This window comes from Ursus arctos, unplaced genomic scaffold, assembly GCF_023065955.2.
Source record: "Ursus arctos isolate Adak ecotype North America unplaced genomic scaffold, UrsArc2.0 scaffold_24, whole genome shotgun sequence".
NCBI lineage: Eukaryota > Metazoa > Chordata > Mammalia > Carnivora > Ursidae > Ursus > Ursus arctos.
In genome coordinates this window covers 5,424,303-5,436,631 of record NW_026622919.1, presented here as the reverse complement: position 1 = coordinate 5,436,631, position 12,329 = coordinate 5,424,303, and the positions used below count along the sequence as shown (strand labels likewise).

The 12,329-nt window shown below is 44.4% G+C and overlaps 1 protein-coding gene across 2 annotated transcripts in view; it reads right to left on the bottom strand.

Annotated features, from left to right (window-relative positions):
- Nucleotides 1-12,329, bottom strand: part of SRP68 (signal recognition particle 68) — a 30,998-nt gene that overhangs the window by 5,341 nt on the left and 13,328 nt on the right. For both annotated transcript variants that reach the window (XM_026484102.4, XM_026484103.4), the window contains 3 exons: nucleotides 6,157-6,255; nucleotides 3,660-3,724; nucleotides 37-190 (listed from right to left, as the gene is read on the bottom strand). In XM_026484102.4, coding sequence (XP_026339887.1) covers nucleotides 37-190; nucleotides 3,660-3,724; nucleotides 6,157-6,255 — 318 coding nt within the window. The remainder of the gene's footprint in view (nucleotides 1-36; nucleotides 191-3,659; nucleotides 3,725-6,156; nucleotides 6,256-12,329) is intronic.

The window sequence follows — 12,329 nt, the reverse complement described above, 5'->3', positions numbered from 1 at the left end:
GGACAGGCCATGGCTTCCCCAGTCCTCGAGGGTCACCTGCAGAATGATGTCATAGAGCCGGATGAGGTCCTGGGGCCGCGGGGAGCGCTTGCTGTCGTCTTCCGGCTGCTGCTGTAGCGCCTTCTGCAGCCCCTTAGCCATGTTCTCGTTCCGCCTGATGGCCGTTGACAGCTTGATGTAAGTCAGGTAGCTGGAATGTACCACACGTCAGCTCAGGTTATGCTCAGGGAAGCTGGTGTTCTGAGAAGAGCACTGGACCACAAGTTGGGACTGACCTAGGGGAAGGGCGTGGGGGCGAGGGCGTGTCACTCAGCAGGGCCATTTGACCTGGGCCTCAAGCTCAAGGGGCCCTCAATTCTGGCTGCTATTAGGTGGCAGATCTGCAGGGGGCTGGTATGAGACCTTATGACGAAATCTGATTTTAGTTGGAATTATATCCTCTGTTTCTGTCTTAAAGAGCCACAAAGCTACTGACTTCAGAGGTCACTGTCAGTGCTTGAGATGATGCATGAATGGCAAGCCCGTTCCTGAACAAGGATCTGTTAACTGGCTGGCCCACACTACAAGGACACCGAGCTTGCACAACAGCTGCTCCTACTCATCTGCTGACCTTCTCGTCTCAGGAGGTACTAGGGGACGGTCTCTTTGGATGGTTATGCGTACTGAACACCTGCATATACTGGAGACTATGCCTGCTTATTTTAACTGTACCACCTGGAAAATCTCTTTTAATATCTGGGGATAAAAATACAGTAACAACTGAAAAGTCTGTTTAAAAAGCATTTAGGGGGACAGTATTTAGGGCTCTAGATCTCCATCCTACTCTGGTGGAAGACTGGAGGCATGCTTGGGAGAAGATATAGCCTGGGGACAGCCATACATGCACGGTGAAGGTCAGGGCTCCGCAGTGAACACCGGGGATTCAGAGACTGTCAAGTCCTAGGTGCTGGCCCCCTAGCCTTCTCCCACACGGCTTCTAGAACAAGAGCTGCTGGTACATTCTGGGGATCTGACCCACCCAAGAAAGGGCCCTCCAAAATTTTGGAGTCAGGGTCCTGGGAGAAGAGCAGAACCAGAACACCTTCAGAGAAGCCCACAACTGATAAGCCCCATGCAGCAGTGCAGAGTTCCCACCACATAAGCCATATTCTTTAACAGGAGTAGATGTCGATGAATCACCAGTTAAAAAAACATCTAACAAGACCAAAGAGACCAAAACCAGGGGGTGGGTGTGGAAGCAACTTGAAGAATCAGATTTTGCAAGAAGAAAATTTCAGAAAACTATTATTAATAACCTCAGAGAGGGAAGACTTTCTGGTCATAAGCTTAGAATGAGAAACTATTTTACAAAATCAATATTCAAGGGCGTCTGGGTGGCTCAGTAGGTTAAGTATCTGCCTTTGGCTCAGGTCATGATCCCAGGGTACTGGGATCAAGCCCCACATCAGGCTCCCTGCTCAGTGGGGAGTCTGCTTCTCCCTCTGCCCCTCCACCCACCCCTGCTTGCACTGTCTTTCTCCAATAAAATCTTAAAAAAAAAAAAATCAATATTCAAAGAACACGCACAAGCCCTTAGAAATTAAAATGGTACATGAAGTGAGAAGGCCTATAAGGAAGTCAGCTGGGAGGTCAGGAAGAGTCAGGGTGGAGAGTGGGAGCGCAGGAGAAGCAAGGGCTATCCTGGGAAGTGGTACAAAACACCTAAATCCAAAAATCAGTAAGTAGCAACACACACGTCATTTGGACACATAGAGGTAAATACCAAGAATATTTGTTTAAAGAATTAAAAGGGGCTGCTTCTGAGAAATGGGAGAGAAAAGTCAAGAAATGGATTTTCCTAAAGCTTTTCAGGAAAAGAAGATTCTCCAAGTATTATTCAGAGTGGCAGAGGAATGCAGATACCTCTTTAAAAAGTTTTATTAAAATACAAGAGCTACCTGACTCCTGTTATCAAAGCTGGGCTCTAGTTCTTTTATTTATTTTTTTTGTTAAGATTTATTTTTTTTTTTAAGATTTATTTATTTGACAGAGAGAGCAGAAGCAGGCAGAGGGGCAGGCAAAGGAAGATGGAGAAGCGAGCTCCCCACTGAGCAGGGAGCCCGACGTGAGGCTTGATCCCAGGTTCCTGGGATCATGACCTGAGCCGAAGACAGTTACCCAACCAACTGAGCCACCCAGGCGCCCAAAGATTGTTTATTTACTTATCTGACAGGGAGTGAGCAAGCGAGCGAGCAAAAGCAGGCAGAGTAGCAGGCTGATACGGGGCTCGATCCCAGGACCCCGGGATCATGACCTGAGCCAAAGGCAGATACTTAACTGACTGAGCCACCCAGGCACCCCTGGGCTCCAGTTCCTAACTGAAATCCACGATCCTGACGCCAGCCAGATGTGATGGTGGGAGGATGGATCTGAGGACATGGGGGCATCACAATCTGAAAGTTTTCTGAGCCCTGTTACAGCTCTCAGAGTCTTTTCCAGGTTAGGAAGTGGGCCGATTACTGATTCTGACTCTGTGCCTGTTAACTACAAACACGTCCCTTAACCTCCTGGGCCTCGGCTTTCTCACAGGACTGCTGAATATAAGACATCAAACAGTCGTTGTTGTTTGATACCCCTTGGACTCATCTGGCACTCAATTTGACATTCATATAATATTGAATTCCCTAATGTAGATTAAGGTACGGGGAGGTGATTTTACAAAAAAGGGAAGGGTTAGGGGAATGGCTGAAAATAGTGCCAGGTTCAGGAAAAAAGTTACAAGCAGTAACTAACAATGAAGAGTTCAAGGTCACACGGGTTAGAGAATCTGATGAGAAGTGCAGTTTTCCCAAGCCATTTTACTTCTCCCCTCAAAGTTCCAAAACTGTCCCTCTTCCTTCCACCCCTCCTCAGGGTGAACAGAATGATCCATACCTTTAAAACAAAATGAAACTTGACAAGGTGATTTAAAAATGTGTATCAAAGAGCAAAGGGACAGAAAGAGTCCAGCTATGTCTTAGGAAAAACCTGGTGGGGGACTTGCTCCACCAGACATGAAGACTCGAGTCACAGGCATCCACTGCGCTGGTGCAAGTACAGGACGTAAATCAGCAGAGGAGCGTCCAGAAAAGAGCACGCGAGGAGAAAATGGGCTGCATGCCAGATGGAACTGGCACTGCAGGTGAGTAGGGAAAGGATGGTGTAGTGAGTAAACTGCACCGGAACAATCCATCATCCTCGTTCAAAAAGGTGAAACAGATCCTTACACCACGCTCAAAAATAAACTCCAGAGAGAATCAAATGGGAGTGGGAACTGAACTTAAATTTAAAAGGGATGGCAGAGAACGTATGGAACACGGACGAGAGTAACTTCCGGAGCCTGGCACAAGGAGAGCAGTAACCGCTAGGAGAGAGAGGGATAACCAGGGTGGGGCCACAGGGAGCTTCGAAGTTGCTGGTTTTATTCTCATTCTTCCTGTATAAGATTTAAAATTATACGTGCAAAAGAATACTATACAAACGCAATATATATACTCCTGTATGAGAAAAACATGCATATGTACATTAGTATTATTTGCTATACAATAAACCAGAAATTAAAACGTATGAACATTATACATACTCTTTCATTCCAAGAATATATTTTACTACAGTGTTAAAAAAAAAATTATAGCCCTTACCTGTGCAGGTATTGAAGATTAGATACCTTCCCCGACTCCCCATCAAGGGTATAATCTCTCTGTTTCTGTGGAAAGCAATGAAGGTAAAGATCAAACAGATGATCCTGCCCTTGGCTCTGACCACCTCATTCCGTGGTGTGGGCCCCAAAGCGCCTGGGAACACAGGCACGGGCTCTAGTAAATGAGGGGTCCTGAAATATCAAAGATCTCCTGGGCATATTCTAGAAAAACAAGGCCACTCAGTTGTCACCAGCGTCTAAAAACTGGACTTAAGTAGGAGAGTTCAGAGTAACAGCCAGCCAGGCTTCCTTCCACTGCTCCCATGTCCAGACCCAAAGCAGGAACAGCAGACAGTCCACGGCCCACGGCGCCATTTTAGGGTTTGTGCCTTAGACCCATATTCTAAGATCCAACCCCTTAGGCTGTCAGCTCAGCCTTTTGAGGTTGGCTGAACAATGGCTCCTAAAGATGCATATGTCCTAATTGCAGGACTTGTGAAGGTGTTACCTCACACGGTAAGAGACGGGATGAAGTTAAGGATCTCTTAATTAGCCTGGATCATCCAGGTGGGACCAGTATAATTACAGGTTCCTTCTAAGAGGGAGGCAGGAGGGCCGGTAACAGAGAGAAGGTATTGGGACGGAAGCAGAGGTCAGAGAGAAGTGAAGGTGCTAAGCTGCTGGCCACAAGGCAAGAAGGGTAGGTGGCCTCTAGAAGTTGGAAAATCATTCTCTGGAATGCTACAAATGGATTCCTCCCTTAGAACTTCCAAAGGAGGGGTGCCTGGGTGGTTCAGTCCGACTCTTGGTTTTGGCTCAGGTCATGATCTCAGGGTCATGGGATCCAGCCCGGAGTGGGGCTCCACGCTTAGCACGGAGTCTGCTTGAGATTCTTTCCCTCTCCCTCAGCCCCTTCCCCTGCTCACGCTCTCCCCCATAAAATAAATAAAAATCTTAAAAAAACAAAAACAAAACCACAGAAACCATTCCAAAGGAATGCAGCCCTATGAACCTTTTTTAGATGAACCACCACCCAGAGCTGTGAGACAATCCATTTGTGCTGTTTAAAGTCACTAAGTTTGTGGCAATGTTATAGCAGCCATAGGAGAAATTAAGACACCGTGGTCTCATCATCTTCATTACATTCTGTGAGGTGTCCCTGCAACTACTGCTGAGTTCAAGGTGAATGATGGACAGCAACTCTGTACCTACCCGTTAAGTGGCTGAAGGGAAGTATAATATACAAAGTAGCTTAATGGGAAAAGGAAATGGGACCACAGCTTAACAAGTATTTATTGAACGTTTTGTACTCGAGGCACCATGGGCAGATGCTAAACTATACATCCGCTTTTAATATGCTTATAATCTTGAAAAAATATACATAACAGAAAAATAAATATAAAACCATACACAAAATGTTAAAAAGCAATTCTTCATTAACTACCAAACAAAAATTACAGCCACGAGTACCACGGGGAGATGCTGGGCTAGGAAGGTGCCTGCAGGCGTCTCAGAGATGAACTACGAGCTGGACGCTGAACACCAGACAGGGTCTGGACAGGTGAAGAGGGAGGGGAACGACAAGTCAGGTATGAGGAGGGAAAGGAGAACAGTATAGTTAGTGCACTGGGGTGGGAAAGGCATACTAACAAGACGGTGAGTATAGCAGCTTGAGGCAGAGGACCCAGAGGGGAGCAGCAAAGTATGATCTGGAAACAGACATCAGCTCATGGAGTTGGAACTGCACTTGCTAAGCCAATGGGCTCTCAAGCAGCGTGCACACGACCCAAAGAGTGTGGTATAAGAAGAAAATTAGAACTTCTATTTTTCTCATTTCTATTAAATGTATAAAGTAGATAACATACAAATAAACGTATCAGAGGTACATGCTCAATTTTACTTGTGGGGTGCATTACCATGAAAGTTTGGCGCTCCCTGCTCTAGACCTGTTTGCTGCTGGCAGGAAAGACCTGGAGAACTGAACCCAGACCAAGATGGGAAAAGCCATCAGACCTCTGTGGCAGTCCAGACATAGGACAAAAGGCTAATCAGAAACAGGGCAGGGGCAAGGGACAGAAAAGTAGAGAAGTCAAAGGGAGAGCTAGTAGGGTTTCTGGTGGTAGGGAAGAAGGAAACAAAGACAGTCCCGAGGTTTTCAGCCTAGATGCCCGAATGAATCATAGGGACATTAAAAAAAGAGAGCACTGGAAAAGTCCACCTGGAGCCATGAATTTGCGACCAAAGGCTTAACAGGTAATAAATGAACCCATTAGGAAGAACAGGATGGAGAATATTTCTCAACCTGATGGAGTTCAGAGGCTTCTGTTTGTCAGCCCATCACTAGATCTAAAAATACTGTGGCTAAGAGTCTGTGCACTCAGACCACTGGGCCCGCCTGCCCCCCCGCCCCGCCCCGGCCCGCCGCCCTAAGAACAAGACACAGACTGAGAAGGACTTCAGCCTGGAGCAAGAGCTGGTGGCCCAGCTGACAATCCTACCTGATCCGGCTTGAGCTCTTCCCGAACGGCCTGGATGGCGTCCCGACACTCACTGAGCATGGATTCAAACAGACGCTCCTTGGTTTCCTCACTTTCAGCCTAAACAAAGGCAGAAAAAAATTTTCCTCTCAATAAGCCATAGTATTTTAATGCGAGGAGGGCGTAACTGTACCTTGATTCCCCCCATTATACACAAACACACACATCCAGCCAGAAACACCCCAAATCAGAGATCGTTTCAACTGTCACTAGTCTCCACCAGGTAAGATTTTTCTTATAGTCTTATTCGTTATTCATACGGAAACAGATAATATATATACACACGTATGTATAAATATAAAGTGAACACACTGAAAAAGAATCTGCATAACTGGTCTGAATCTATCTGTCAAACAACAGATGCTTTAAATTTTTTCCCATCATAGAACTTTCTACTACTTTCCTCCACCATTTCTGCCTCTGCTCAGGACCTGCCCCTGACATCCCTGAAACAGCACATGAGAACAAATGGTCTCAAGCCGTACAGTGTGCCAGCAGTTACCCTCACAAACGTAACCCCAAAGACGTGCAGATCCTGGATTTCCTTTAGGTCCAAGCGAGTGAGTAATGTTATTAACCAATACCAAGTCAAAAATATATTTCTGCTAAGGATCATACAAAACTCCCTTCACCACAGATTGTGCACTTAGATATTTCCTGTGGCTACGCTGAGGTCGACAAGCACTCCGTGACAGTCTCTGCACAAGTTCCAGGGCATCGCCCCTCTGCTAGCCAGCTGGGAAAAGGGAAAAGTGATTCATTAACGGAGTACCTGCCAAACCACATTACAATTCTAAAGAATCTGACTGAGCTGGTAGGAGTGGATTAGAGGCAGAAAGGAGAGGAACTTGTGTTGCCGGCAGACCCACTGTGACATTAAGACATCAACACTCCATTATTATATTTGACAAACATCCAGTCTGATCTCTTGACATTCAACTGACCTCTAAGACAGCCCAAAAGAAAACCCATTACTGCCCACTCCTTTAAGAGGCTGGTAGTGGCTTAAAAAAAAACCTTTTCTTCTCTTAAGAACTCTTATGTTTTTCCTAGTTTTCCCAGCGTGGGGGGGGAAAAAACTTCCTTGTACATTACCCAATATAAATCAAACACACTTTTCTACTTATATTGACTTTTCTGTTGCTCACTAACTTAGGAAAAAATCAAGGGCACGGTCATTCTATAAATCTCTCAAGGCAAACACCACCACTATTAATTTACTGAAACCTAAACAGCACTGTCCAACAGAACTCTCTGTGACAGGGCGCCTGGCTGGCTCAATCCAGGGAAACATGAGACTCTCCATCTCCAGGGTGTGAGTTTAAGCCACACACTGGGTGTAGACATTACTTAAAAATAAAATCTTTGGGGCGCCTGGGTGGCTCAGTCGGTGAAGCATCTGCATTCAGCTCAGGTCATGCTCTCGGGGTCCTGGGATAGAGCCCTGCATCGGGCTCCCTGCTCAGCGGGGAGTCTGCTTCTCCCTCTGCCTCTGCCCCTCCCCACCACTCATTCTCTCAAATAAATAAAATCTTTAAAAAATAATAATAAAATAAAATCCTTATTAAAAAAAAAAAAGAACTTTCTGTGATGATGGAAACACTCTCTAGCTGCCCTGTCCAGCAGAGCAGTCATCGGCCACATGTGGCTACTGAGCACGTGAAATTTTCATTAATTTAAGCATCAGCAGCCACAGATGTTCACGTGTCTAGTGTACTCAACAGCGCAGAGAAACGCTTCCCATAACACACCGTTAAGCAGCACTTCAAGTCAGCAAGACTGTTTGTGATAACTCCCAAGTCAAACTTGCCGGCCAATGTTCTGAAGTACAAATCCTGTGGACTGTTGAAACAGCCATGAAACAGTTAACAGCTGGAATCGGATCTGTGAATAGACGCGGCAGCAGGTGCATGCACGCGTGCGCGCGCGCGCGCACACACACACACACACACACACACACACACGCGTCCACGCTGTTAGCAGGCAGGATAAGCTCATGCATCAGTTCTGATGTCATGCAATCCAGCAGATATGCCACCAACACCACTTTAAGAAGGGTGCGGTTCGACGTTTGGAGCAAGGGGTACATAGAATAAGAGAAGAGTAAACCTCATTTCACCAGCTACACAGGATTTGTCTGCTTTCCTGTAGAGAGTGCAGCTCAAATAAAAAAACCCTAAAATGATGCAAAATGCTAAACCTCTTTACTGCCATTATTACTCTCATTTCCTTGGAATAAGGTCATCTCGGCATCAAGGTGCTGAACATAAGCAAACTTTCCCTCTGCTTCCACAGAAGTCTAAGTTCCACTGGGATCTTTATCGAAGACTGAACCCACACCGCAGGAAAAAGCCCATCAGAAGGGGAAGGCCTCGGTCAGTTGGGTTTTCTGCCACTCACACTGCCCAGTGACTCAGAGATCACTCATTTTTGCAGCAGAACTTCTCAGAGTTCTCCCTGGGCTGGACAAAATGTCTCCAAACAGGGAGCCTGAAATGTACTGTGCTTTCACTAGTATTTACATACCTATCTTGGAGGCTAAAATCATCCTGAAAATAAAATGGAATAAGAACACCTCTCTACATGCAGAGGCAGGATTCCTCAGCATCTACACGCAGACCTCCCAAGTCAGCCACGGAACCGACAAGAATGTGCTCCTCAACCCATGTGGCAAACTCCCTGCGTAAGAATTTGTGGTCTGCCTGCACTTTTTTCCAGGTGTGCCTATGAGACAGAGAAATCTTCAGCCCGGAAGTAATGTGTTACTTGGACCTAATAAATAAAAACAAATTCTAGATCAATTTTTATAAAACTTGGAACACTCCAGGACGTGCTTTGTGACAGCCTCAAGACGTGTCTCAAGGACCTGTACAGAAGAAAACCAGCTGCTGTGTTTCCTGAGGTAGAGACCCCCTGCTGTTCAAAAGCCTTTCCAGATTGTTTTCACTTGTCTACAAAGACTGCTGGAAAGTGGCGGTGTGACTAACAGACAGACAAGGCGAGTCTGACCACATTCTCCACCACACCCGTAGGAGAACCAAGGGAATGGGAATCAAGCCTTCCCCAGGACACTAAGGTCCAGAAAACAACACATGGACATCTGGTAAAGGAGAATACAAACCTCACTTAAGAACAGCTTTTCTTTTCTTTTTCTTTTCTCTCTCTCTCTTTTTTTTAATAGAGAAGGACGAATGGTCTCCCTTTCACTCACGCATTGAAGTATTAACCATAACCCAAGGATAAAATTCATCAAACCTGCCATCTTCTCCGAAAGAGCTGCCTGACAACATCCTCACAATCAACCACCAGTGACAAGTTAGGAATAATCAAGTGTTAATAAAGCAAAATAGAAACAAATTATAAAGTAAGGCAATTACTTAGCCCTTGAAGACGTAAAACCTGGCTCAGGAGACCAAGAATTTTGCAACTGGATTTTGGCAGCAGATTAATTCCCTGCTTCAGTCTTTTCAGTCTAACACTTTATCTCCCTGAATTATTTCTTCCTTCTATGCTTTTCAGTAAACTGCTGTTCTAGTATTTAAATGTCATAAAACGTCTACAAGCACGCATATACTGGGCCTACCAAATTCTTGCATTCCAGTCCCTACAGGGGAGGCAATACCAACACCAGCTAGGTGAAGATACATGAAGGGGCACCTGACCGGCTCAGTCGGTGGAACACGCTACTCTTGATCTCTCGGTTATGGGTTCGAACCCCAAGTTGGGTGTGGACATTACTTAAAAATAAAATCTTTAAGAAGAAAAAAAGAAACATTGAAACCAAGAGCCCTGCATCTCCAAGGCACAGCTCTTGGTTCCCAGGGGAGGAAACAACGCCACATAATGAGAATGGGCAAGGTAGAGAAGACCTGTGTGACATCCGGCCAAATAATCTGGTAGTGGCACCAAGGGGCACATGGTTCTTCCTGGGATTAACTTCAAATGGCCAGAGGGCATTTTCCCTAGTTAATAATCCATGCTTGATTCAATTCAACAGACATTTAATCAGCTACAGTGCTGGACCGACTTCTAAGGATTTAACTGAACTTTATCTCATACTGTACTTGAATTATTTTACTTACCAGTAGACCTGATATACATGTGTGCGTAGAACAGTAGGCACTGAACTGTTTCAATGTTAAAACCTTACCGGGGTTCCCTGGGATTGACACACATTTTGTTTGATCTACACCTTCTACGTCTACCACATTACTTAAAGACCTCTGATACTCAGAAGTGACCCTAATGCACCGTAAGATCCTCAACAGCCAGACAGAACTGTATTCACTGCAATCAGCACACTAACTAGGCACTTAATAGAGGCTAACACCACACATCCTACAAACCCTGAAATGATAAGGAAATACTCTAAACTTTGTCAATAAAGTCAACAATGTACATGAAATTAATAAATGCCTTTTAAAAGTAACACTCACCCAAAGGACACAAGATGAAACAGAAAATCTGAGTAGCTCTTTATCTCATAAAGGAATTATATTTGTTTAAAACAAGCAAAAACAGGGGCGCCTGGGTGGCTCAGTTGTTGGGCATCTGCCTTCGGCTCAGCACGTGATCCCGGCGTTCTGGGATCGAGCCCCACATCGGGCTCCTCTGCTGCGAGCCTGCTTCTTCCTCTCCCACTCCCCCTGCTTGTGTTCCCTCTCTTACTGCCTGTCTCTCTCTCTCTGTCAAATAAATAAATAAAATCTTAAAAAAAAAAAAAAGCAAAAACAAATTTTAAAAACCTTCCTGTAAATATCAAATCACTGTTATACACCCGAAACTAATGTTTTATGTCAGTTATATCCAATTCCAAAAAAGAAAAAACCCTTCATACAAAAAAAACCTCTAGGCCCAATAGTTTCGCTGGTGAATTACAATAAACATCTGAGAAAGAAAAACACTGATATTACATAAATTCTTTCAGAAACAAGGAAGATCTCTAAACTCGTTTTATGAGGTATGTATAACCCTGATACCAAATCCAGAAAAAAGACATTATAGAAAATTATAAGCCACTTCCTCATAAAAATAGATGCAAAATTCTTAAATATTAACAAATGAAACCTAGCGATGTCTAAAAAGTACTATGATATACCATAACCAAGTGAGATTACCTCAGATATACAAGATTTAACACTGAAAATTAAAGTAATTCACGTTAATAGCCTTCAAATATTCCTTCCTCTTCAGCCTTTACTCTCAAACTGAAAGATGTGAAACTGTCCTCATTATGGCTCCTTCTAACCCTTTGCTTTCTTACAGCCTTCACACACTCCACTGTATTCCATGAACAGCAATTACACACCCATACGCTATTCCCGCTTGCCAAAGCCTCTTAATTTTCTTTCATCTCTTCATAAATGTCTGATAAATCATTAAGATTTGTAGAGCTATTCAGGGGCACTGGGGTGGCTCAGTCAGTTAAGCGTCTGTGTTCGGCTCAGGTCATGATCCCAGAGTCCTGGGATCAAGTCCCACACTGGGCTCCCTGCTCAGCGGGGAGTCTGCTTCTCCCTCTGCCCCTCCCCCTGCTCGTGCTTGCTCTTGCCAAGCGCTCTCAAACAAAATCTTAAAAAAAAAAAAAAGAAGAAGAAGAAGAGAAAAGAAAAAGATTTGTAGAGCTATTCAAAGCATGGTCCTGGGACCAGCAGAATTAGCATCATATGGGAACTTACAAAAGAAGGAAATTCTTGGGCCCCAACACAGACTTACTAAATCAAAATCTCTGGGGAGTGGGGCCTTGAGTATTTTTTTTAATGATTTTATAATTTTTTTCATCAGTGTACTCTTTTCCCATCCTGCCCACCCACCTCCTCTCTGGTATATCCTAGATTCTATATATTATAATCTATGTTATATACTGTATTCCTATAATAAAGTATCCTAGAGAAGAGAAAACATGTAGAAAATCATATGGAAAATACATTCACAGCACTGTATTATATTTATCAAAAGAATGTCCACCTATAAGTGGACGTGCACAATTCAAACCTGTGTTGTTCAAGAGTCAACTGTATTTTTTTTTAATCTATTCAATGTTGGAGTAACATTGCTGTTCTGTTTTTTTTTTTTGTTTTAAGTAGGCTCCACGCCCAACACAGATCTTGAATTCAGGACCCTGAGATCAAGAG